The 25,143-nt window shown below is 40.2% G+C and overlaps 1 protein-coding gene and 1 non-coding gene across 5 annotated transcripts in view; one reads left to right on the top strand and one right to left on the bottom strand.

Annotated features, from left to right (window-relative positions):
• Gpam (glycerol-3-phosphate acyltransferase, mitochondrial) overlaps positions 1-25,143 on the top strand; it is a 62,081-nt gene that overhangs the window by 24,461 nt on the left and 12,477 nt on the right. For 3 of the 4 annotated variants that reach the window (XM_048338269.1, XM_048338267.1, XM_048338266.1), the window contains 13 exons: positions 2,138-2,268; positions 4,013-4,135; positions 6,735-6,808; positions 9,199-9,312; positions 12,826-12,972; positions 13,692-13,788; positions 14,680-14,816; positions 17,884-17,983; positions 18,319-18,531; positions 19,341-19,454; positions 21,130-21,215; positions 22,536-22,651; positions 24,958-25,028. In XM_048338269.1, the coding sequence (XP_048194226.1) occupies positions 2,167-2,268; positions 4,013-4,135; positions 6,735-6,808; positions 9,199-9,312; positions 12,826-12,972; positions 13,692-13,788; positions 14,680-14,816; positions 17,884-17,983; positions 18,319-18,531; positions 19,341-19,454; positions 21,130-21,215; positions 22,536-22,651; positions 24,958-25,028 (1,494 nt within the window). In that variant the 5' untranslated portion in view covers positions 2,138-2,166. Of the gene's footprint in view, positions 1-268; positions 427-2,137; positions 2,269-4,012; positions 4,136-6,734; positions 6,809-9,198; positions 9,313-12,825; positions 12,973-13,691; positions 13,789-14,679; positions 14,817-17,883; positions 17,984-18,318; positions 18,532-19,340; positions 19,455-21,129; positions 21,216-22,535; positions 22,652-24,957; positions 25,029-25,143 lie in introns of those variants that run through there. The other variant, XM_048338268.1, reaches the window with a different exon arrangement.
• LOC125347399 lies at positions 2,751-2,852 on the bottom strand. Its single transcript, XR_007210187.1, has one exon. It is a non-coding gene; the product is annotated as a U6 spliceosomal RNA (small nuclear RNA).

Genomic DNA, 25,143 nt, shown 5'->3' on the forward strand with positions numbered 1-25,143 from the left:
CACACACACACACACACACACACACCTACACACAAAGCAGGAGATGCAAATCCCAATTTTATGTACCCTTCCCCCCAAAGAGAAGATACAAGTCTCTCTCTCTCTCTCTCTCTCTCTCTCTCTCTCTCCCTCTCTATCTCACACACACACACACAGATCAACCATATTGCCCAGGCTGCCTGGCCCCGCCCACACAAGGCCCCAAAGGACCCGCCCCTCGTCCGGCCCCGCCCCGCCCGTCCCCAGGGCCTGTCACTAGCAGCTCTGGCTACGTCACTCCTGGAGCCGGTTGCATCATCAGGGCGCGACACTGCAGCAAGCACTTGCTTGAAGTGCGGGCAGGTGCCGCCGCGGAGGCCAGAACTGCGGGCGGAGCTTCGGGGCGGGGCGGGTGCGGGAGGCCGCTCCGCCGGAGCGCCCGGACAGGTGCGTGGTCGACCCCCCGCCCCTGGGCCCGGCCGGGTTGCCCCGGCCACCCCACTTCCCCCCCTCTTCTCTCCCTGCAGCTCTGGGGGGAAGCCGAGAAGTGGGCAGGGCTGGTGCCGGGTGGCGTCGGGGGAGGGGTCCTTGCAAACCCGAGGCCCGGGGGCTGGACGCTTCCCGGAGGGCTCGGGGGAACCCGCCACACCGGCCAGCCCCGTGGAGGGACGCGAGGGTGCAGGGCGCCGGCAGCCGCTGGGCTGGGGATAATCCTGTGGCGGCAGCTCGTTGGTGGGAGCGGGTGCTCAGCCGTGTCACATGTTTGGTGCGCGGGGGTCACCCTCCCTCGCAGCCCAAGTAGGGTGGGCAGCCTTCTGCCCATTTTCCAGATGGGGAAACCAAGGCATAGGAGTTAGGCAGCGCGCCCGGATTCTCTCCGTGTGTGCGTGTGTGTTTCAACTTCAGAGCTGGCCCTCAGCCTGCCCATCCTAACCCAGCTTCCGGGCACTGCTAGGGATTTTCTTTTCTCCGTCCTTTTTTTTTTTTTTTTTTTTTAAATGTACTTGACCTTGTGTAAACCCTGCGGTGAGGGAGGAGGAGCAAAAGCATGGACTTCCTATTGGCACGTGTGTCTCTTTTTCTTCCCTGCCCTCTGGTTACTGCCCCCCTCCCCCTCCAGGCAGCAGTTTGTGATCCTGTGGTGTGGACATTTCTTCCTGGGGGAAACTGGGAAACAGAGTGCTGCATTTTTATTTTCTAACACAGAAGAATTTTTGTTTCATGTGTGAATGGCTTTACTCTTCTTCCCCCCGCCTATGGTGTTACATTGTTACTTATAGGTAAATTGCGAAGGACAGAGTAGTTACATTGATGTTTGTAGTTATTGTAGCAACTCCAGATGGCAATTGTAAAGAAATTAGAATATAGCAGAGCTTGGCTACATGGAGGTGATTTTTTTTTCAGGATATTAATCCAGATGAGAAATTGCCCAAAACTAAAATAATTAGAGGATAGAGATAGAATGTTTTAATATTTTGCATTCATATCTGTTTTAGAAGTTCACTCCCAGTGAATATTTTCCCTCAGGCTAAGAAGAGACTTATTGAAAAGATTGGAAACTTAAAAATCCAAGATGTTCCCAAGTGGTATGCTTCTCTTTCAGAGCTTTGAGGATGTCTTGTGCAAAGACCATCACTTTTAAAGCATGTTATGAAAACTAAGAAGCTTAATTCATTTTAAGTGGGAAACTTACAGAGATACCTGAATTTCCTTTGCCCGTGTTACATTGCGTAAATGTGTACACATGAAAATTCCCAGCTCATAACTTTAAAAGTTGTGTGCATGCATGTACTATGTTGAATTAAATAAATGCATTTCTTCATTCTCTGAGGATTAGCAATAATTATTTGCTGCATTCTGGGCATAACCATTATTTATTACATTTGCAAATGAGGATTCACAGCTGTTTTGTCCAAGAAATCTAAGGACACATGTAGTATATCCTTACTAAGATACAAATAGGGCACTCCCTGTCTCTCCAGTCAGAGTAGCCTCACTGAGTTCATACCAGTCCATCAAGTGCAGTTGGTACAGTTTAACCCAATCGAGTAGAAGTCTACCAACTCATTAGTTAACCTATTGTGAGACAAAACAATTTGGAGTTGTAGTATTAACTTTCTGATTTCTCATTGATTTAAATGGTATATTTTTCTTATAGCACATGATTTGGGAGTTACATTCTGGGGCATGGATGAGTCTGCACTGACCCTTGGCACAATAGATGTTTCTTATCTGCCAAATTCTTCAGAATACAGTCTCGGTCGATGTAAACACACAAATGAGGAATGGGTAAGTTTGAGAGACAACTGAAAAGCCTTCAGCTCAGCGGTGTTCATTTCATTGTTATCACAGCAACATAATGTGAAATAGAGGTTATTTGTTGCAGAAATTGCCTTCAATGATTAGAAGTGAGATCATAAAATCTACCAATTATAGATAATTGTATGGCATTATGTTAATTGGGAAGAAAAATTGGATAAAAAATTTTAAGCACAGTGATTTTGTTAAAAAGCAAAAACACTTGCCTGGTGGGAGGGGCCCTAATAGATGTTTGGGGCAGTGTACTTATTTATAAAGAGATACTCTTTCCCTTTTTATTTTGGTGTCTACTCTGTACATTTTATTTAATAAGCATAAATAATTATAATGGAAGTAGACTTTAAAAATTAAGTATAAGAGAAAATTGTATGAATCTAGTACAAAAAGCATGCCATTTTGTATGGTTTTCTCTATTTCAATATAATATGGTATGTTATTTCCGTTTTTTCCCTAAAAATATGGAATGCTTCATGAATTTGCATGTCATACTTGCGCAGGGACCATGCTAATCTCTGTTGTTCCAAGTTTAGTATATGTGCTGCCAAAGTGAGCACGCATGTTATTTCTTTTGGAAAAAAGGCTTGTATCAATAGGATTTGGGCAGCTAATGAGCTCAAAGTTCAGAGAACCATGTTAGAACAACCCTAATATGGCAACAAGGCTTTAATTTAAATGCCAGCCTCTACTCCCACTTGATACCATAAAGGTATGCTGCTATGTTTGCTGTTTTTTTCATTAATGTAATTTAAGCTGTAGAACAAAGTGCTCATTATATATGGCATTAAACTTTTTTAATGTGGTAATTGCATGTATTCATGGGAGGGCTACAGTGTCTCATTTCAACACATGCAGTACAATGTGCAAGTATTATAATCCAGTCAGGGTGATTAATCCATCAATGCAACAGTGATCATTTCCTTGTCTTGGAAGTATTCAAAATGCTTTCTTCTGGGGATTGAGAAATGCCTTATCATTATGTGGTGGTTCGTGTCTATGCAATCCAAGCTATTTGGGAGGTAGAGATAGGAGGATCATAGTTTGAGGCCAGCTCAAGCAAAAGCTCAGTACCCTCAATTTCCAGATGAAAAACAGAACAACAAAAACTAAAAAGAAAAAAGACTGCGGCATTACTCCAGTATTACAGTGCTTGTTAGAAGCCTTGAGTTCAATTTTATAGTGCTCTGGGCCACAAGAATGCAATGCTCTGATCTAACTATAGAATTGTACCCATTCTCCAACCTTCCTTTACTCATGCACCAACTTGTCTAGCCAACAACCACTGTTCTACTCTAATTCTCCAATTACCTTTTACATATGAGTGAGGACATGTGATATTTGTCTTTCTTTATCTGGCTTGTTTCAGTTAACAGAATGAAATCTTAGTTTTTTTTATTTTTTATATTTATTTATTTATTTATTTATTTATTTATTTATTTATTTAGGCCAGTCCTGGGGCTTGGACTCAGGGCCTGAGCACTGTCCCTGGCTTCTTTTTGCTCAAGGCTAGCACTCTGCCACTTGAGCCACAGCGCCACTTCTGGCCATTTTCTGTATATGTGGTGCTGGGGAATCAAACCCAGGGCCTCATGTATATGAGGCAGGCACTCTTGCCACTAGGCCATATCCCCAGCCCTGAAATCTTAGTTTTAGAGATCAAGTGGACAAGTATAATTCTCTTCCCATTTAGAATCTGTTTTTCCTTAATATTCCTTAGGGTGATTGTGGTTTTAGACCTACCTTCTTCAGATCTGCAACGTTGAAATGGAAAGAAAGCCTCATGAGCCGAAAAAGACCATTCGTTGGAAGATGTTGTTATTCCTGCACTCCTCAGAGCTGGGTAAGAATGTTCTTGCCTGGTAGTCTTTAAGAAATTGCAAAATCATTTTTGTTGTTTGGTCTTAGTGGACTTTGTTTCTTCTTAGAACTGAGACCCACATTTATACACTAAGTATTCCAAGTAGAGATGTTGACTTGATTTTTTCCTCTTCCCTCCCTCAGCCCCAATAAATATTAGTTTCATCATAAATCTAGACAACATCTTGGTTCCTTTATGGCTTTAGTGTGATTTTGTGGAGAGAGTAGATCTTACTAGAGTTAACTCTTCCAGAGAGCTAGAAGGTGCCTTCCAGACTTTGACTTTAGCCTTAATGTTAGCATCCCAGCAAGATGGGGGACCCTGGTAGAGAAAGAGTTCAAGCTGTGGCTTTTCTGTCGGCTGTGGCTGTATGTCTGTTGCTCGGGAATGTCTTCTGTGATCATGAAAAATGGTCACTCAGCTGTTAGGATGGAGCTTTGAGAAGCAGTGTGTTTGGATCTGTTGCTTGCATTTTGGTGGAAGGGAGCTGTGCTGGTGACTGTGGCACTTAAGAGCTGATAAGTGAGAAATGTGCTCCTGATGGCAGTTCATAAGGGACAAGTTGGCACAAGGTGTAGAATGTTGTTTGGCAATGTGTTCAGGCATTAGTGTTACCTTTTGAAAGGATATATTTGGATATTAAACTCACCCTGGGTTGGGCCAGTTATTATGAGGCAGGAAATCTGCCATATAAGTGCCTGTTATTAATACATGTTCATTCTAATCTGTATGAATAGTGAACTATGCTGATAAGTTTTCTACTCGGGGTTGCCCTGATAGGAAGCAGAATTCCAAGCATGGTATAAAGTGATTTCCTAACATCAAGAGAGATTTTCGCAAGACTCAAGCAGTTTGTGCTCAATGTTTAGGTCTGAACAAGAATTTATTAGAAGTGGTGCTGTGGCGCAAGTGGTAGAGCACTAGCCTTGAGCCGAAGAGCTCAGGAAAAGAACCCAGGCCCAGAGTTCAAGCCCCACAACCAAAAAAAAAAAAAAAGAATTTATTAAAAGTATTTGTTTAAACCATATGGCCTTCTTGCAAGAATGTGGTAATACTGAAAGATCATGGAAATTTCTAGTCCAGGAGTGAAGCCAGTTCCTTTTTTGGAGGACAGTGGAAATAAAGGTTTAAATAGAAGGTCAGACCTTTTTAGATCTGTCATCTCATCTAATTCTAATTTTAAATGAGTATTCAAAACAGTATGAACAACGCTACAATGTGTTCTGAAATCAGAAGGCAGTGTAAGGAATTATCTGGGGCTAGTGAGGGTTGTGTGGTTAGAGGTAGTACAACAGATCATTGATTTTTGCATCAATATGGTAAATGATCAAGCTGAACTTGATCTCCTCCCATGGCATGTTCATTTAAAATAATTTGTGTGCAAATATTTACAGTAGAGTTTTGGTATTTGCTATCATTTCTCTGAAATCCTGCTTTTAAAGAAATCACAAAAGAAATTTTACCTAAGTGTTTTTTTTTTTTTTTTTACATCTTTTTGAGGGCACAGTATATCTTTTAACAGCGTTCACTTGTGAGGCATGCAGCTTTTTCTTGCCCACATTGATAAAATTCTAACTTTCTCTTTGCAACAGAGCTGTCTTTAGATTATCTTTGAAGATCATCTATAAAGATAACAAATCTATGAATGTACATTTTTTTTTATTAAGTCATATAGGGGAATAGGAAGACCACATTCTTTAGGACAAGTTCTTAGACTGAATTAAGGAAAGTTGTGTTTTTTTTTTTTCTCATTTGAAGAGTTTGGGAATCTTTTCAGATTGAATACATTTATATTTGAAATCTTCTAAACTGTGAACCAGCCTTAATGGGGATCAGGATTCGTATTGTCTTATATATCGGGAGATTTAGTAATCTAATCACAACCATTTGATACTTTGCACAGTCCTTGTGTGTTCTGTGACTTCCTTGTGAATGACTTACTCTAACTCTAGTTCTTTGGTGGTAAAGGTGAGGAGTGAATCAGGAAGGGAAGAGGGACCATCCATACTCTTTGTTTTTCTGACATTAAAAACTAATTTTGAAAAGTATAACCCCTGTCTATTTGCATAACTGGGTCTAAAGACCAGCCTCTGAAACCCAAGTGTGAGGTAGTGTGAGACCAAGAGTGACGTATTAATGTAGTATGAGTATTAATGAAGTACTTTGAGTTATTTGGATAATTTCTTGTATGTTATCCTGTGTGTTAGTAGTGTTAGTAGTATGAATCTGATATGGAGGGGTGGGGAAGCCCTAGGCTTCCCTTCAGTATGTGTATGTGTGTATTTTTTTAAACATTTTTTGTTTTGATTTTACATATGTGTATATGTATATTAAAAAGTAATTGTGATTTTTTTAATGTTGAGAGATACTGTGAAAAAAATGGACCTTGTGACCTTTGAAATATTCAGAATACTTTTTAATAAAACCTGATTTTTCTTTTCATGTAGATTTCTAAAACAATGCACAATTTTATGTCTGAATATTGAAAGTCATCTAGAAATAGGAATGGGAATTCTTCATCAGCAATCCTGTTGTGTATTCACCTTTTTTTTTTTTTTTTTTTTGCTTTGTTTTGACACAGGAAAAATTTTTCAACCCTAGCATCCCATCTTTGGGTTTGCGGAATGTTATTTATATCAATGAGACTCACACCAGGTAAAAAGAAACTTCTTACACTTCTACTAAGTCACAAAAGAAAAACTCTATAATGTCAATGAGCATACATTAAGATAAGTCTGGTTTTGAGAAGAATTAGAAGATGACATTTTAACCCTAGAGGTTTTATGTAAAAATTAGAAGCAGGATAGCCACCAGAAAGACCTCTATCACTATTAACCTCTGCTGTACCAACAGATATCTCTGGGGCATGTAAGTGTAGTTGGGGTGTACTTTAACTTATTCGTAACATCAACTTTTGCTAACTATGGGAAATGTTTATCTAAGGAGAGATGTAGCTTTGAATGTTTTATGATCCATTAGGACTGTTGTATACTCCAAAGGATGTGTACATGATTAAAATATTTTGCCTTATCTATTGAATATTAGAAAATGTTTTCCACTACTGAGCAAATATTCTTTAACTTATTTAACTAAGATTTTTCTTAGAATGTTCATTTCCAAATTCCAGGTATATAGAGATGGACTAGTAGATGCCAGAGAGGGAGAAAAAGAGAAGGGCCTTTGTTTTATAGAAACCAAGTAAATAAAGAAGATAAAGAAGAGCAGAAAAAGTAGATAAAGAAGAGTTAGAGGTCTGTGTGTCCAAGGCAAGAGAAGCAGGAGCCAGAAAAAACTACCAGAACTTGGAATTCTGAGAAAAGATACCTGAAGTAGGGAGTGGTAGGCTCAAGTGATGAGAAATACTTTCAGTTCTGTGAAAATTGACCTAAGAGATCAAGTGTGGAGATTTGAAGCCTTTCTGATGTTACTGTTTGTGCTAGAGGAAGAGATTGCAAGTAAGAATGTAAGATGTGTGTGTGTGTGTGTGTAATTTTTATTTATTTATTTTTACAATAGGAATAAAAGTCTTAATTCAAGGGGCATAAGGGATATATTTTTCCTTATCCTCAGGCAACTCTTCTCTCCTCCTCCTCTTCTTCATCTTCCCCTTCCTCTTTCTCCTCCTCTCTTTTCTCCTCCTCTCCTTTCTCCTCCTCTCCTCCTCTTCCTCCATCTCCTCTCCTTTCTCCTCCTCTCACATCTCCCTCCTCCTCTTCTCTCCTCTCCCCCTTCCTCCTCCTCCTCCTCTTTCTCTTCTTCCTCCTCCATCCCTGTCTCTCTCTACTTCTCCTTCTCTCTCTCTCTCTCTGCAATTTAAAGAAGGAGAGACTTGGGCCATTGAAGCATTTTTCTTGGTTTATATGGTTAATACTCTAAATAAAGGGATACAGTATATTTTTGGTTTGTGTAAATAAACATTTTATACTTGAAGCCATGTTCTTCAGTGCAGGCTTTCCATGTCTTCTTAGGGCGATTTCATTTTGGCTTGAACTGTGCCACTGTCTCCATCATTGTGGAGGAAATGACTGTGCAGATTATGTAATCATTGCAAATAGTTTCAAATCATTACATAATGCAGACTTGTACCATTGTCTTTCCAAAATGCAGCTATCTAGACCCTCATCAAAACAGCAAATAGTCACTGTCACTGTCAGGAATATTTCTTGTCCCTTAGGTATGTGGAATGTATGTTGAAAAACAAAACTGACTTATTAAACTCAGAGTACAAGTATTTCAGTCATATCATGGACTTGTTATACATGATTTCTTTTGTCTGATCAACCTTTGTTAATTCAATTTGTGAATCAGTGATTATCTTAGAAGAAATACTATAGTAATAATAGTAACAAGTAGTCATTTCTCATATTTATCATTTATGTTAGGGAAAAAGTTCTATATCTTTATATAAGCCATATGTATATACATACATATATATGCACATATACCTAATACATATATACATATATGTGTGTGTATAGGCTGTATGTTAACATTCAAAATATTTACCTTGTTAGTGGTATTAATAGTCAGATCTTTTTTTTGTCGGTCGTGGGACTTGAACTCAGGACCTGGCCACTGTCCCTGAGCTTTTTTGCTCAGGCTAGCATTATTACCACTTTGAGCCACAGTTCCACTCTGGTTTTCTGGTGCTTAATTGGAGATAAGAGTCTTATGGACTTTCCCGCTCAGGCTGGCTTCAAACCATGATCCTCAGATCTCAGCTTCTTGAGCAGGTGGGATTACAGATGTGCACCACTGGTGCTCTGCTTCAGTGATTTTTTTTTTACTTGTTTTATATTAGGGTTATTATTCAACAAAATAAGACTATTCAAGCATTCGGGAAGAAATTATGCGTGCTAATTTTACATGGGAGCACATGAAAGAATTATGCATTAAATTGCTGTACAGCATCCTAGAGTACTAAGGAGAATTTGCTAGAGGAGAACCTACGTCTCAGGAATGGTTGACCTCCAAGGGTTGTTTTTTTGGTAGTCTCAGTGTTCCTCAAGGGCTTTGCTGCTAATCCATTTATGTTTGCATTCTAGACACCGTGGCTGGCTTGCAAGACGTCTTTCTTACATCCTGTTCATTCAAGAGCGGGATGTCCATAAGGGCATGTTTGCCACCAATGTCAAGGAAAATGTCCTGAACAGCAGCAGGTGAGGGTAGAAATGTTGTCAGCAAGGTGGGAGGGGCGGGGGTGTATGGAACCTTTGGTCTCCTGAAATGTTTGCACTTCAGAACATGAAAGTGTTTGGCTACAAAGGATGGGGTGGGGAGGCAGCCAGCAACGAAGCCCTTCCAGAAGAGCTGTCCTGTCTTATGGATCATGGTCTGGTTGGATTTCCAGTAAGTGAAAAGCAAGTCATGAGTCAGAGTTGAGGTCCACATCTTTCCAGGGTTCTGTGGTTTTCAAGGTTTCTGCTTTGTAACTATTGATGACATTACATTCTGTTTAAGCCCAAAGAGAAGTGGGTTTGTTTTTGTCAAGTAGTTACTGAGTAGCTAGCTCATGTCATAGAAACCACTGTTAGAAATATAAAAGAGTAGAGGTTGTCTTTGTTCTTAGGGGCACTTGCTTGCCAACAGGGGATGCTAACTTGAGCCCATGTGTAGGAATAAGGGTAGAAGGGCAGGGAGTGCTTTCTCTCTGCTATCCAAAGTTTTGACAAACTGACAACTGAGAGAGTAGTAGAAGAAATAGGCATGTGAATTTACTGACATACTCCAGGCATCACAAGAGTAAGCATTATCCACTAACTCCAGTGAGACTTCTTTGTAGAAGACAGGGAAGTGAAAAGAGGTAATTTTGAAGTTTAGATACTTAGTGGTTTTTAGGAGATGATGAATGAGCAGTAGCTGAGGGACAATTGTCTTCTGTGCTCTGGGATGCGGGGCAGAGGCAAAGCTCTGTGAACAGTGCCTTCCTGAGCTGATGAGACTCCCATCTGCCAGGTAGTTTGTGGGAGCTGCCCTTAGAAGAGAAGTGAAGCCGCCTGGATGTGATGAGGACTTTGTCTCCTCTCTTCCCAGGCACTCAACCTACTGAATAGCGTTCTCTGGGGGAGTTAAGACAATCACATTTCTATTGGAAGAAGTTTCCCCAGGCAGATAAGGGAATTCCAGAGAGCCACTCCCTGTGCTTTGGGTACAGAGAAACAACAGAAAGTTAACAAGTCTTTAGTTTTCAGGCAGCTCCCAAGGCCTTCCAGTTACTTTTAATTTATAGGCATACAGCATACAAAAAAACAAAACAAAACAAAAAAACCAAAAAGCAAAAAAAACCCAACAAACCTATTTTGTGATGTGGTTTTCTGAGCCCCATTAGGGTCTCAGATTATGTACTCCAGACCATGGGAATCAAGATGGAGGTTATTCTGTCCCATCTTATTGATATGGCCCATTTTAGTGATATTGCTCAAGGTGGAGAACAGAATATGGTGGATTGAAACCTGGTTGTTTTTATCCATTGTAGAGTTGTAGATAAAGCTTCAAAAGCACTGGCTGTTGTCTTTATTGAATAAACAAATGAAGAGTTGATAGCAGGGATGATCTCACTCAGTATTTGTGAAAATGTTACTAGCCAGGCGCAGCGAATGGTATTCAAGGAATAGAATGGATATCTCCACGTCCTTGGAGCCATTCCTTTAATATTAATGAATTGTGGGGAGTTTCTGAACTCAGTAGCACTGGTAGATGAAAGTAACTATTTCAAATTCTTGGATCGTTATGTATTCTGTTTTCTGCTTAAAAACCTTAAGTATGTTTGGAGAGTCAGTAATGTGAGTCCATCTTCGGGGTGTAGCATAGAACATCTTCTTACTAATATTTTAGTAGTCCATATCTGCTAATAAACTTTCTTCTAGAAATGCTGCCTTAGTGTTCTTTGCTGCTTTTTGTCTCATTTGAAATTCAGCACTAAGGGAAAGCAATATTTTAATTGTAACTACCAATACTTCTATCCAGAGACTTGGTGCCATGTTTTGTCCTCAGTGAAAAATGTGTCCTCAAGAAAAACATTACAAGTTATGTATTTATGTATGTATGTATTTTTTAAGTTTTTATTATCAAACTGAATTACAGAGAGGTTACAGTTTCATACATTAGGCATTGGATACATTTCTTGTACTGTTTGTTACCTCATCCCTCATTTCCCCCTCCCCCTCCCCCTTTCCCTCCCCCCCATAAGTTATTCAGTTCATTTACACCAGTTTTGCAAGTATTGCTTTTGTAGTTGTTTGTCTTTTTTTACCCTGTGTCTCTCGATTTTAGTATTCCCTTTCAATTTCCTAGTTCTAATACCAGTATACACGGTTTCCAATATACTCAGATAAGATACAGAGATAGTGTAGGTACAACCACAGGAAGGTGATACAAGAAGATCATCAATAATAGAAGCTACAGTTACACATGGCACGTTGAAAGTAGTTACAACTGTGATATAATAATCATTGAAAAAGTTATACTAAGTGAAGTGAGCCAGACCCAAAGAAACATGGACTCTATGGTCTCCCTTATAGGGAATAATTAGCACAAGTTTAGGCAAGTCACAGCAGAGGATCACAAGAGCCCAATAGCTATACCCTTATGAACACATAGGATGATGCTAAGTGAAATGAACTCCATGTTATGGAAATGATTGTATGTATTTTTTTTAAGTAACAGATTGAGTTGCTGTTGTGTAGTCTTACTTTTCACAGTATTCTTGGAGCTTTGGGATTTCAAATTGTTGAATAGTTACCATGTATTAGAAAAGCATGACACATGCTATACAATCTTAGTAATCTAAAATGGATTTTTGTGTGAACATGCAGGACCTAGAAAGAATTCTAGCCTACAGTCTTGGATAACTTACACTTTGTTTCTAAAGTGTTTGTTTCCTACATTGCATATGTTAATTTTTTTAAAGGTTGTGTTAAAAACTGGAAAACAAAATCACAAAACCAAACAACTTTTACATATGTTTCCTTCTGTCCCATTATTTTGAGTAGTAACTGGGATGTTAGATATGGCTTATGAATGTTTATTCTCATGTTTTCTTTACTAAGTCAAGTGAATGAGTTATAAAACTGCATTAGACTTTTCCCTTTAACTCATTTCTTATTGCTGTTTTGATCTTGAGCTATGCTTTTTTAAAGATTACCAGTTCAGTATGAAAAAAAAAACATCTTATAAATATTTATTCCCCTCTTTGATATTTTCCAGAGATTCTTGCATGCATTTCTTCTAATAGGGTGACTTTATAAGTAAATATTAAGTTAGGATTTCAAAAGGCAAATTACACATTACTTGGGTAGTGCACTTTTTAATACCTCTGATTATATGCCTAAAAGGACAACTTATCTTTTTCTATGTTTTGTGAGAGTAACATTTCTGCTTCTCACAGAATAGCTGGAATATTCAAATTCACATAGTTCTCTGTCACCCACTATATCTAAATTAAATTCTTAAGTCTACTTGTAAGATTGCTTGGGGATTCATTGATTTAGGACTATGAAGCCAGGCACATTATTTGTAGAGAGTCAGGGAGAGTACTTCTAAGTTCAGCTCCCCCTCCCCCACCCTGTTATGGCTTATTAAAGAGAACATACATTGTGGACATTTTGTCCTGCAATTTCCAGCTGGGGAGTGTAATAGAACCATTTACCCTGTGTACCTCATCTTCAATTCAGAGTACAAGAGGCAATTGCTGAAGTGGCTGCTGAGTTGAACTCGGATGGTTCTGCCCAGCAGCAATCCAAAGCCCTCCAGAAGGTGAAGAAGAAAGCCAAGAAGATCCTTCAAGAAATGGTCGCCACTGTGTCGCCAGGCATGATCAGGTATAGAACAACAAAGCAAAGCTCGCAACCAAATGGGGCTTGGCATTTCCCTTTCCTAGTTTCGTCCTCATGAAGTAGTCACCGCCTTGCATTTCTGTATGCAATTCAACTCTTTTTTTTTATTTAATTTTTTTTATTGTTGGCTGATGTACAAAGGGGTTTCAGTTACATACGTCAGGTAAAGAGTACATTCTTTTTGGACAGTGTCACCCCTTCTCTCTCTCTTTCCCTGTTTTCCCCTCCTATCCCTCCCACAAGTTATGTAGTTCATTTTCAGTACAGTGTCTAGTGAGGACCAATGCTACTTTTTTGATGTGTGTACTCATCTTCTGTGAGAAGTAGCACCATCTACACTTCAAGCTGCCTTCACCTGTGCTGATGTGTCATAAAGGGAGTGATTCGTGTGTATTACAGGGATTATTCAGCTCTTTGAATATTGGCTTGGTCGTTGTCTTTGAAGTACAAAGCGTTATTAGGGTGAAATGAGATCTTAGTTCATAATAAGTGGATACTTCTATAAGGTACTTCTATAGGTCTTTAAAGCTAGCTCACTAATTCTTTAATTCAGATACACAGATATGCATGCACACACGTGAGGTCATTTTCAAGCACTCTTAGGTTGTTGGCTCAGAAACTGAAGGAGACAAAGTCAACCATATACAGATTCATACTGATAATATGTACATGTAGATTTAATTTTTTTTAAACATTTCTTTCAGGCTGACAGGGTGGGTGCTGCTAAAACTGTTCAACAGCTTCTTCTGGAACATTCAGATTCACAAGGGTCAACTTGAGATGGTTAAAGCTGCAACCGAGGCAAGCATTTCTGTGAACCTGCCTTTCCTTGTCCTATGTTTATGGATCGATGGTAGAGGGTTTATGGAGTTCTTTTAGAAATTCTCCCTGTGTGCTGTTGTCCATTTCAACTCATTTGGAAGGCTTTCCCCTTGTGGTGACACTGCAGTGGCCAGCAACGTTCCAGCCCTCTCCAACTAGGGGAGAGGCAGCCAAGCACGGGCTGGGAGCAATGTTCAGGATCATCGTTATAAGCTGCTCAGCAGTAAATCCAGAAATCAGATGGGACAATTTCTATTCTATGCATAAGGAAATAGAGATACAGGCAGAGTAAGAAGCTGTCATAAATCACAGATATTAAATAGTTTGCCCAGTACTTAAATCCAGGCCTGGTTCAAAAAAGCCTGTGCTTTGCTGGCACAAGTGGCCTACACCTGTATTCTTAGCTCTGAGTTCTGAGGATCCCAATTTGAAACCAGCCTGGGGAAAATAAATTGAAGAGACTTTTATCTCCAATTAACCAGCAAAAAGCTGCAACTGGAGGTATGGATCAAGTGGTAGAGCACCAGCTGAGAGCATGAGTGAGCCCATAAGGTCCGAGTTCAAGCTCCAGACCAGCACAACGAGAAGAAAAAAACTATTCTGTGTTCTTTGTCTCCCCCACATGATTTGAGTTGCCTCTCAGAAGATGTCCAGAGTCAATTTGACCGCTTGATTACTCTTCTTCCCCCAGTTGATTTTTGTGGTTATAGTTACTCTGATGTTTAGCCACATACGTATTGAATGTAAAGAATTGTGATTGTAAAATGTTTTCAAAGAATGAGTCACCCATTAGCTAGTGATCCTAAACAAAGCATAATCATGAAGAGGGATGGGCTTTAATTTGAAATTTGACTTTTTTCTCTCTATTAGACGAATTTGCCGCTTCTGTTCCTGCCTGTGCACAGGTCCCACATCGACTACCTGCTGCTCACTTTCATTCTCTTCTGCCATAATATCAAAGCACCCTACATCGCTTCGGGCAATAACCTCAACATTCCAATTTTCAGGTAAGATCAGTTCCGTTTGATTGTTGACTGTAGATTTAAAGATGTTTTGAATTTTGTGGTTTCTGTTGTTACCTGTTTTGATACATGATACTGCAAATGGTGTTAGAGTAATGATGGTGGATTGTGTAAAACTGGAATGGTTAAAAACAAACAAACAAACATTGTCTCTCCCCATTGTCTGTGTATTTCCTGTGGGCTACTTAGTGAACTACCCATACTCAAGCATGATGGGCAATCTTTAAAAGTGTGCAAAGGCCAATTAGAAAGGCCCGATAGTGATTACCAGGTTTGGCAATCAAGGGTGAGCCGTGGTGGTGCTGGTGGTATAAAGGAATCTAATAAGAGTAACCACTACTTTATTGGAGTAATATTTGTTGCAACAAATAAATAACCTGTTACTTTAAGCTCATGCTTTGATGGAGCTAGAAATATGGAAAGTACAATGCAACACAGACAGTGTGTGTTAGAGTTTTCAGAAGAAGGCAGTGCATTCTGTGGAGAAGGAAGCCCGGTGTGTGTGGAGGTGGGAGCGGGGTGCGATTGGGAGGTGATGGACAGATGGGGTAAAGGTAAAACACTGGACTCCTGGGAGGGATCAGAGGCTGGAGCTCGTAGCTGCAGAGGGAGTAAGACATGGGTTAAAAGACGTTCTAAGGCAAGAGTATGGAGTCTGTCTTTTACTTGAAAAATGACATGTGTTGTACTTTGAAAGGTACTATTAGATTAGAAGGTGCCAAATTCTGATTTTTTTTTTTTTTTTTTGCTGGTACTGAGGCTTGAACTTGGGTCCTCACACTCTCACTTGGTTTTTGTTTGTTTGCTTGCTTTGTTTTTTTTCACTCAATGAATGAGTTCTATCACTTGAGCCATACTTCCACTTCCTGCTTTTTGTTGGTTAATTGGAGATAAGAGTGTTAGAGATTTTTCTACCTGGGCTGGCTTCAAATCATGATCCTCAGATCTCGGCCTCTTGAATGACTAGGATTACAGGTGTGAGCCACTGGCACCCAGCTCAATTCTGATTCTGTTATAATAGTTCAGGTAAAAGATAGCGAAGGCTTCAATGAGAAGTGCAACAGTACTCTTGGGGAGGAGAACATAGGTAGATTTGAAAAGTATTTAGTAAGTTGAAAAGTACTTAGTACTTGGTGAATTTATAAGGCTTGATGCTAACCCCCATTCAGGTTCAAAAGAGCATTAGGAGAGACACAGGTGTTCTCTTATTTGCAAAACCGGTTCAAGAGTGCGTCTGATCACCACCTGGTAGCTGGTGAGGTCTGGGTTGAGCTGAGCTGGTTTGAGAAAAAGCACAAAGTAGCTGTAAGGTCAGCTCTGTGAGTAAGAAGGTAAAGCAGAGGAAGCTGCATTTGGATGGAGGTGGGAAGGGAAGCGGCCTAGCCAGGGAGAAGGTAGAGCAGTACAAGGTGGCAGCATCCCCCTTGTGTGCTGGGAAGTCTGGCTTCAGCCTCCCCAGCCCAGGAGCAGATGCCCCGCTCCTGAGCTCTGTGCTGGACTTCTGCAGCTACCCAGCCTCATGTGACCAGCAGAGGCACCACTGTGCATTCAGACAGTCGGTGATAGTTATTCAGCTGCGCTTTAGACGAGAGTGAACACACACAGTTTTTGCTGTCAAGTAGCTTATAATGGGGCATTCTGACAAATAAGCATCTAGAGGCAATACACTGTGATAGGACCCTACAGGGCAGGCCTGCGCTTCTGGGTAGTAGAATACCTACCTGTGTTGACTTCCTGGGACATTCTATCCTGGGAACAAGGAATCTGAAAGCTGCAGGTCATCAGAAAATTGCTGGTGGACAGTCTCAGGGGAGGAAAACCGTTCCCGTGGGGTTGCAGAGGAGGCTGGCCTTTTGTCATTAGAGCAACCACACTCCTATACACTCATACTTTCTCACAATTTAACTCTTCCAGGAACTTTGAGTCAGTAACTGCTTAACACTTCCTTTCTCAGACATAGACAACTGTGATAAATCACCACCCTGTGGCTCTGCAGCCTTGTTTTGTCACATTCCTACCTACATAGTCATAAGCTACTTCTCAGGGTACCTTATGGATTTGTGTGTGTACATGCTGGTATTGGGGCTTGAACTCAGGGCCTTGCACTTTTGCTTAGCTTTTCACTGAAGGCTGGCACCCTAGCACTTGATCCACAGCTCCACTTCCTGCTTTTTACTGGTTAATTGGAAATACAAGCCTCACAGACTTTCCTGCCCAGGCTGGCTTTGAACTGTGACTCTCAGATCTCAGCCTCCTGAGTAGCTAGGATTATAGAAGTGAGCCCCCAGCCCCAGCTCATTATGAATTTCTGCAGAATAAATTCAAAGTAATACTCAATATTCTTTATATAGGCTATGGAGGATACTCATTACAAATATTATTATTACTCTATGGCAATATAAATATAAATATTTATTTCTGTATCTATTTGAAAATAATTATTCACTCTGAGAGAACTGCTGAAGCTGCTGTGAGTTGGAAAACCTGGCTTAGAAAACTGCAACTTCTTATCCAAAGTGATTAATGCTGTTAAAAGAGACATGGTTTGTGATCAGGACCATTTGAAGATTATTTTCACCCGGTTTCAGTTTGGTGAATTTTCCTTGGCTCACTGTACCCTTCTTTAAGTAATAATTATTTGAGAATATTTTCCCCAAGGAACTTTCTTCTTCATTCTGTATATTTGCTACCGATTAATTTGAAAGTTTCAGTATGTCTGGAGGTGGGACAATGTCACTGTCTTGTCTGTGGACAGGATTTTAATAATAATCCTCATACAATCTGTGTCGTGTTCTCTGTGGGGTAGCATATCAAGTGTAATCCTCTGGCTTGGCACTACAGTGTTAGAACTTTGTTTTACATACTGATATCCCAGAGGTTCCAGAGTGATGGAAAATAAGACATTTCAGTAACCTGAAAAATAAATGTCTACATTTTCCCTGTCCGCTCTCAAGCAACACAGATAGTTTTTATGCAAATAGCAACTGTTGTGAAGTAACTTGGAATTTGACATTTTTCCTTATAAGTAATTCATGCGTTTTTTAATTTATAGTACCTTGATCCATAAACTTGGCGGCTTTTTCATACGACGGAGGCTAGACGAAACACCAGATGGACGGAAAGATATTCTCTATAGAGCTTTGCTTCATGGGGTCTGTATGATTTCTGATTATTCTTAAAGCCATTATGTTAGCTAGCACATTGGAAGGACAAAGAGATTTGATTGGGTTGAGGTTTTTATAAAACTATTGTCAGAATCATTTGAGCAATACTAGCTTAGGTATAAGTATTACCTTTTTTTTTCTTGAAGTTACCAAAATAGGATGTTGTTAAAGCTTTTTTTATTGTTATTTGTGTGAGTAAAATATTTTGCCAGTAGTGAAGCTTTAGTTTTGATTTTTTTGTGTGTGTTTTGTCTGAAGACTTTTTCTGACTTCATCTAAGTTGAGTGGCTGAGTTTATGTGTTGCTTTCTCTTCACACTCCAGCATATAGTTGAGCTCCTCCGGCAGCAACAGTTCTTGGAGATCTTCCTGGAAGGCACACGCTCCCGGAGTGGGAAAACCTCCTGTGCGCGGGCAGGGCTGTTGTCAGTGGTGGTCGATACTCTTTCTACCAACACCATCCCTGATATCTTGGTGATACCGGTTGGCATCTCCTATGATCGGATAATTGAAGGTCACTATAATGGAGAACAACTGGTAAGAGAAGTTCCTGTGCAAAATTCCGTTTTGTTTTTCAAGGTTTGCTTTTAGATGTCATGAGTAGCATTTGGCTTTGCTTAGGGGATTCACCAAGAGTATCTCTTAGTATTGTCTGACTGGAGAGCAGTTGTGAAACGTGGCTGGTGCCTGCCTTTCCTCTCCTGTGTCCGTTAGACAGAGACTGCTTGTGTGGTATTTTCCTGTGCACGATTAGATGGCAGTCCTTTTTTTTCTTCTTCTTTTCCTTTTGGAGGTATAGTGGTGGTAGTGGGGTAAGTGGCATTCTTCCTGTGTGGTTAGTGTGTCCTTGATATGTCCTTGAATATCCTGACTGTGTTTTGGAGGGTCTCTCTCATGATTCCCATTCTATGTAGAACTTGATAAATGCTTTCTGAACAAATATTCAGCTCTGTGGCCACTGTGAAGTTGTTTAAAGTCAGGTATTTAGACTGGTGATCCACAGATCTCCTATAGGTAGCCCCTAGGACTGCTTACAGATGGTTTTTAGGGTACTATGGCATTTTGTCCTTCATTACTTTGTAGCTATACTTGTGTGAATTATGGGAACTAAAATGGAATAGTGATAAATGTTGACTCCCTAACTTTTACATCTTTTAGCTTCTGTGAATACTAAACATTTTATCAAAGGTCTCAGTTGATAGATAACTTGTTTTCTTCTTTTAATTCTTGTGCTCCTTTCAAAGATGGACCTCCTTTCTATAAAGAAGTTTCCCTCTGAAAAGCAGAATATCTGTACCTGTTAGCTTTATTTCTTACTGCGCTGTTTTTTCATCTCTGGAATTTAGGGCAAACCCAAGAAGAATGAGAGCCTGTGGAGTGTAGCACGCGGCGTTATTAGGATGTTACGGAAAAACTATGGCTATGTCAGAGTGGACTTTGCACAACCATTTTCCTTAAAGGTAGGAGTCTGTGGGCATGATCTATGGTCAAAGCATTGCCTAGAGGCAGAAAAATCTTGGGGCTTATTCCAGCTCTAATCCGATGTTTGCCTGACTGGGGCATCCTTTTCCTTTCCTGAAAAGAAGCACTATGATAAAAGTGATCTTGCCTAAACTTTTTAGCCAAAGTATGCCTAGTGACACATGGGGGAGATGATTCTATCTTAGGGAGATGCCAAGGTATTTATTGCTATTTAAAAAAAAAATCAGCCAGGCACTGTTGGCCCATGCGTGTAATCCTAGCTACTCAGGAGGCTGAGATCTGAGGAATGGTTCAAAGCCAGCTCATGCAGAAAAGTCCCTGTGACACACTTAATCCCAATTAACCACTCAAAAACCAGAAGTAGTGCTGTGGCTCAAATGGCAAAGTGCACAGTGAGCACAAAGAGAGTCAGGCCCAGCACCCAGGCCCTAAGTTCAAGCTCTACAACCGACAAAAAAATCATGGGACTCTTGCATATTGTCTTATGATATATGTTACACTATATTTTAAAGTTTAAAGTTAGGTATTGCATTTAGGGGGAATTAAAAAAAATACTTCCCCTAAAATCCAGGTAAAATGGACAGGATGATGCTGTATGCTAAAGAAGGATCCAGTATTCTAACACCCAAAGGGGTAGTGCCGTGCTCGATGAAAGCCTGGGCATGCCATTTCCCTGAGGTCCTGCTGCCTTTATTCCTTACATGTCCAACTTGAATGAAGGAGAGAGAACAGAGAAGGGATAGGTGAGAACTGACTCTCCCGTTCCACTCCTACCTTTAAAAGAATGTGAGCTAAGAAAGACTTGGTGCTAAGCTAGAGGCTCAGCTCAAGTGGTGGAACCTTTGCCTAACAAGTACTGCAGGCTGTGTTAAATCCCCTCTCCTATAATGGAAAAGAAAAGATTCTGTCTGCTGTGTGGAATCTTTCTGGCCTTAACTGTGGAGGAACCTCATCACTTCTTATTAGTTGTTCTTAGTTTTTCTATTTTTTAAAGTACTGCGCAGCCTCTCTATTGGGATCACAATACACCTTGGGATTGCGCTTCTGTTGAATACTACAGGCTTCAGATGGTAGATTTCCTCTAAATGTGGTTGTCTCTCTTACCAGTGTTACTAATTTTGGAGTTATATAGTTTCCAAACAAAAGTCAAGTTTTGTTTTCTAAAATTTTTAGTGATTTTATTTATGCATCTATTCTTTGTTCCATTCCTAAATTGCTGGTTCACTAATCATTTATGACTTACTTTGGACATGTTTTAGCTATAGAAACTATTTCTAAACTTTTAAGCATGACCTGTTTCCTAAACATCCTTCTTTAACTTTTGTGGTATGTGTGTGTGTGGGGGGGGGTGTTATAACTTAGGGCCTGGGTGCTGTCTCTGAACTTTTTTGCTCAAGGCTAGAGATCTTGTACTTGAGCTACAACTCCACTTCCCACTTTTGGGTAGTTAATTGGTGATAAGAGCATCACAGACTTTCCTGCCCTGGCTGGCTTTGAACCACAATCCTATCTCAGCCTCCTAGGAGCTAGGATTACAGGTGTGAGCCACTAGCTCCTGGACACTTAACCTTTGAAGATCAAAATATATTTTATATGTTGATAGGGAAGTAAGACAGGAGTATTGGTCATGTTTACTTTTTTTTTTTTTTTTAGGAGTATTTAGAAAGCCAAAGTCAGAAACCTGTGTCTGCTCCACTTTCTTTAGAGCAAGCACTGTTACCAGCGATACTTCCTTCAAGGTAAGATTTGCATAAATTTTTTATATTAACTAAGCTATCAAATAACTATTATTTCTTATATTGCATAGAAAAGTAGGTTACTATTAAAAGAACATGTTTTTTAAAAGTAAGCGAGACTCAGAAAGAAAATATGACATTTCCTCTCATATTCAGACTCTAGATGTAAATACATATGATACAAACATAAAAGGAGGAACTGAGCCAATCAGTGGGGAGGGGGAGAGAACTTAAAAGGAGGGGTTAAAAATGATTGACTTATATTATTTGCATACATGAAAATAGCATATGGAGCCCATTATATATTGCAAAATATTATAAACAAAAAGGTTGGGTAATAAGACTAATAGATATGCATGTGATTGAAGTAAATTATATGTATATAGGAATGTTGTAATATTGTATACAATATTGCATATTGTATATGAATGTTATATATGTAGTATATGCTAGTAAGAAGTATAACAATCGGGGCTGGGAATATGGCCTAGTGGCAAGAGTGCCTGCCTCATATACATGAGGCCCTGGGTTCGATTCCCCAGCACCATATATACAGAAAATGGCCAGAAGTGGCGCTGTGGCTCAAGAGGCAGAGTGCTAGCCTTGAGCAAAAAGAAGCCAGGGACAGTGCTCAGGCCCTGAGTCCAAGCCCCAGGACTGCCCCCCCCCCCCAAAAAAAAATGAAGAAGTATAACAAGAACATGATTATTACTCATTTACTCATGGGACTAACCTTTCCTTTGAGCTGCTAAAGAACATGGAAATGTTGTATTTGGAGGTTTTTGATGATTTGCATATAAAATAGTTTTGATTTGTGAATTATGTAGGAGTTCTAATTTGATTTGTGTTTTTGAATGTTTGAACTAAATTCTTCTAGTAACCTACGTTATGTATGTTGTATACAAATGAAATGAGATTTTGTGCTATTTGAGTTTTCAGAATTCAAATTGAATTGTACCTTAGAGAAATTGCATAGGAAGCTCTTCCTTTAATAGGAGAAAGCGTTATTTGCCAATGTGTTTGAAAATGTGACGTCTGTTTTCTTTATCTTTTTTTTCCTGCTAGTCATCTTTGGAAGCAGTGTGGCAAATAACATAGCCAAATAACATAGGTAGTCATAACCAAATAATGTATTTTGTTCAGGACAGTATACAAAACATAATAAAGTATATTATGGCAGGAAACAATCCATAGTAACAAGCTATTTATGGTGTAAGAAGTCTGTAGGAATCTGAAGCATCTATGTATTTGTAGATGCACTCCCATGTCCTTTGCCTTGTGAGAGAGTGGGCCTCCAGGGGACTGATTTTACCATCATTTCAGGCCTAATGATGCTGTTGACGAGGGTATAGACACGTCCAGTAACGAGGCCCGGAATACAGCCGACGAATGCTTCCGAAGAAGGCTGATTGCAAATCTGGCGGAGCACATTCTCTTCAGTGAGTGGAATTCCAAACTCTTCTAGTTCTTCAGCTAAGAATCTGTGTGGCACAGTGGAAACTGTGCAGGCTCGGGAACCTACTGAGGATAATTTCTTCTTCCTGGTCTGTTACTTAATCCCCAGGCGGTGACTGAGTTCAGGTTTTAGAACGAACATTAGAGGTTTGGAGTGTGGCGTGCCTCGTGCTGTAGGTGTCGTGGGATAGTACCCATGCTCTTGAAACAATGGTTTTGTCAAAATGATTGGTGGCCCCTTTTGCTTATGAATTCCTTGGGGTTTTTTAAATTTTTTTTTTACATTCTGTGGTGCTGTGGTTTGAACATAGGGCCTCCCACTTGCTAGGCAAGTGCTGTACCACTTGAGCCACGTCCCCACCCTGAATGTGTCCTTTGCCTTTTGAGTAGCTAGACTTCCAGGTGTGAGCCACCGGCACCCGGCTGAATGTTTCTTGAATGAAGCTGTGTCACATCATCTCGGTTTATAGTTGAAGATCTCTTTCTCCTCTGACCCCTTGGGTATCTTATTCAGTAAACATTGAGTGACTATTAATCCTGAAGCTTGGTTTGAGCTGTGGGGAATACAAATGGGTCCCTAATGGTTCTGCACTCACATAGCTTCTGCTCCTCTCCATGGAATAGTTGTGTATAAATACCTAAGTCAGAGTGGCCCTGAGGAATATGAACTGAAGGCATTATGCCCCAGCCATAAATAGCACAGCCCTGGGCACTGTTGTAGAGAAGGCTTTAAAACTCCAAGCAGCACCCTGCTGTCTTGGTGCTCAGCCCCTGTGGGAACTCCTCGCTCTTCCCTCGGCCATGTCTGGGTCGGGCTCTGAGCAAGTCCTGTCCACTCTGTCCTGGACCACTTCTCCCCTCAGCTTGCTCCTTCCCTTCTGTCTGTTTCCTACAGGAGCCTCTCTCCCTCTCTCCCTTATTCTCTCCCTCCTCCCTCCCTCCTTCTCCTTACCTCCCTTTCTTCTGTTTTTTCTTTCTTATTGTCTCCTCCTTTTTTTAATCTCCTTTTCTCTCTCACTTCTTTCTCCCCTCCCACCTTTCTTCCCTTCTCCCAGCCTTTTCCCTTTCTCCCTTCTGTTCACAGTGCTGCAGCTCAATTTATGGCTGCACACTTGTTAGGCAAGTGATCTATCTCTGAGCTATCTGCGATCTCCAGATCACAGCATTTTTTTTTTAAGGACGTTTGATGTGTGTCTCCCTTGCCTAAGATCTGGAGGCAAACTAAATACTTCCTGTTAGTTGAAGGGCTGGAAAATAAAGGTGAAATATATAGCAAAACCCATGACCTGGATAACTAGTGGTGTTGCTGTTTAATCTCCACAGACATTTCTAATAGCTTTGTGTTGTGCTGTTTTCCACTTATAATACATTTATTACTGTTTCTAAAAACTCTTTATAAAAAGTCTTTGTAATTGCTAGAAATGTGATACTTTGTATGCTAGAACAATGAAATATGTAATTGCATTCTTTTATTTCTTTTTCAAACACTGGAGATGTCAATTTTCAGTCAACTATTTGATTCATTGTGATCTCCCAGAAAACTCACAAATGATATCATCATTTCAGGTTATTCTGTGGGCCTTCACGCAGTTGGTCTATATGATGGTCATTTCATACATATTCAAATTGTTGGATTATGCAGTATTGGTGTTCTCACCTGTGTTTCTACTCCTGCTCTCCTTATCTGGGCCAAGATGCAAAGAGGAAAGGAAAACAATATACTTCCCTTATGAGCTCATTCTGCATACTCTTGGTGGTGAACTCACCCAGCCCAGTGGGCTGGATAGAAGTTTCAAACTGAGATTCGGGAATTTGTGTAATTTGCCCCAAGGCATGAAATTAGTGTAGAAGTTATGATTGCAGTTCACTTTATTCTAATTTGAAGTCTTCTTTTGGTTTTTTACTGCACCTTCATTGTAATGTGGTGGATACATGCAACAGGGTAATTCAGTTAACTACCAGCTGTAATCTAAATACTGATATGGCAGCAAGTGCATTTTCATTATTAGTATTAGTATTACCATTAGGTCTTGGTATTTCAATAAAGGCATCTCTTGGCCATTCAATAACATAATTCTGTTGGCCTTGGTTGAAGTCGGACCTGTCTTGGATTGTGGCACAATGAGTAGTGATCTCTAGGGAGGGTGTGGTGCACAGAACACTGGGAAATCCAGTTGGTTTTCCATTGGCAAATGCAGTTATGGAAATTGTGGTAGTCAGGACATTTGTAGCTTTAACTACTTCTTGTTTTAAAAGAAAGTGCAAATAAAGCTCTGTGTTTGCCTTCCAGCTGCTAGCAAGTCCTGTGCCATTATGTCCACCCACATTGTGGCCTGCCTGCTCCTCTATAGACACAGGCAGGTAAGTCTGCGGCGCCACCTGTAGTTCAGGAGATAGTCTGGGATGTTTTGCCAGCTGTCAGGATACTTAGGGTAGATTTGGCCTGCTTCCTGCTAGTACTGTGATTAGGTAAACA

Source organism: Perognathus longimembris, chromosome 2 (genome assembly GCF_023159225.1).
Source record: "Perognathus longimembris pacificus isolate PPM17 chromosome 2, ASM2315922v1, whole genome shotgun sequence".
In the NCBI taxonomy this organism is placed as follows: Eukaryota; Metazoa; Chordata; class Mammalia; order Rodentia; family Heteromyidae; genus Perognathus; species Perognathus longimembris.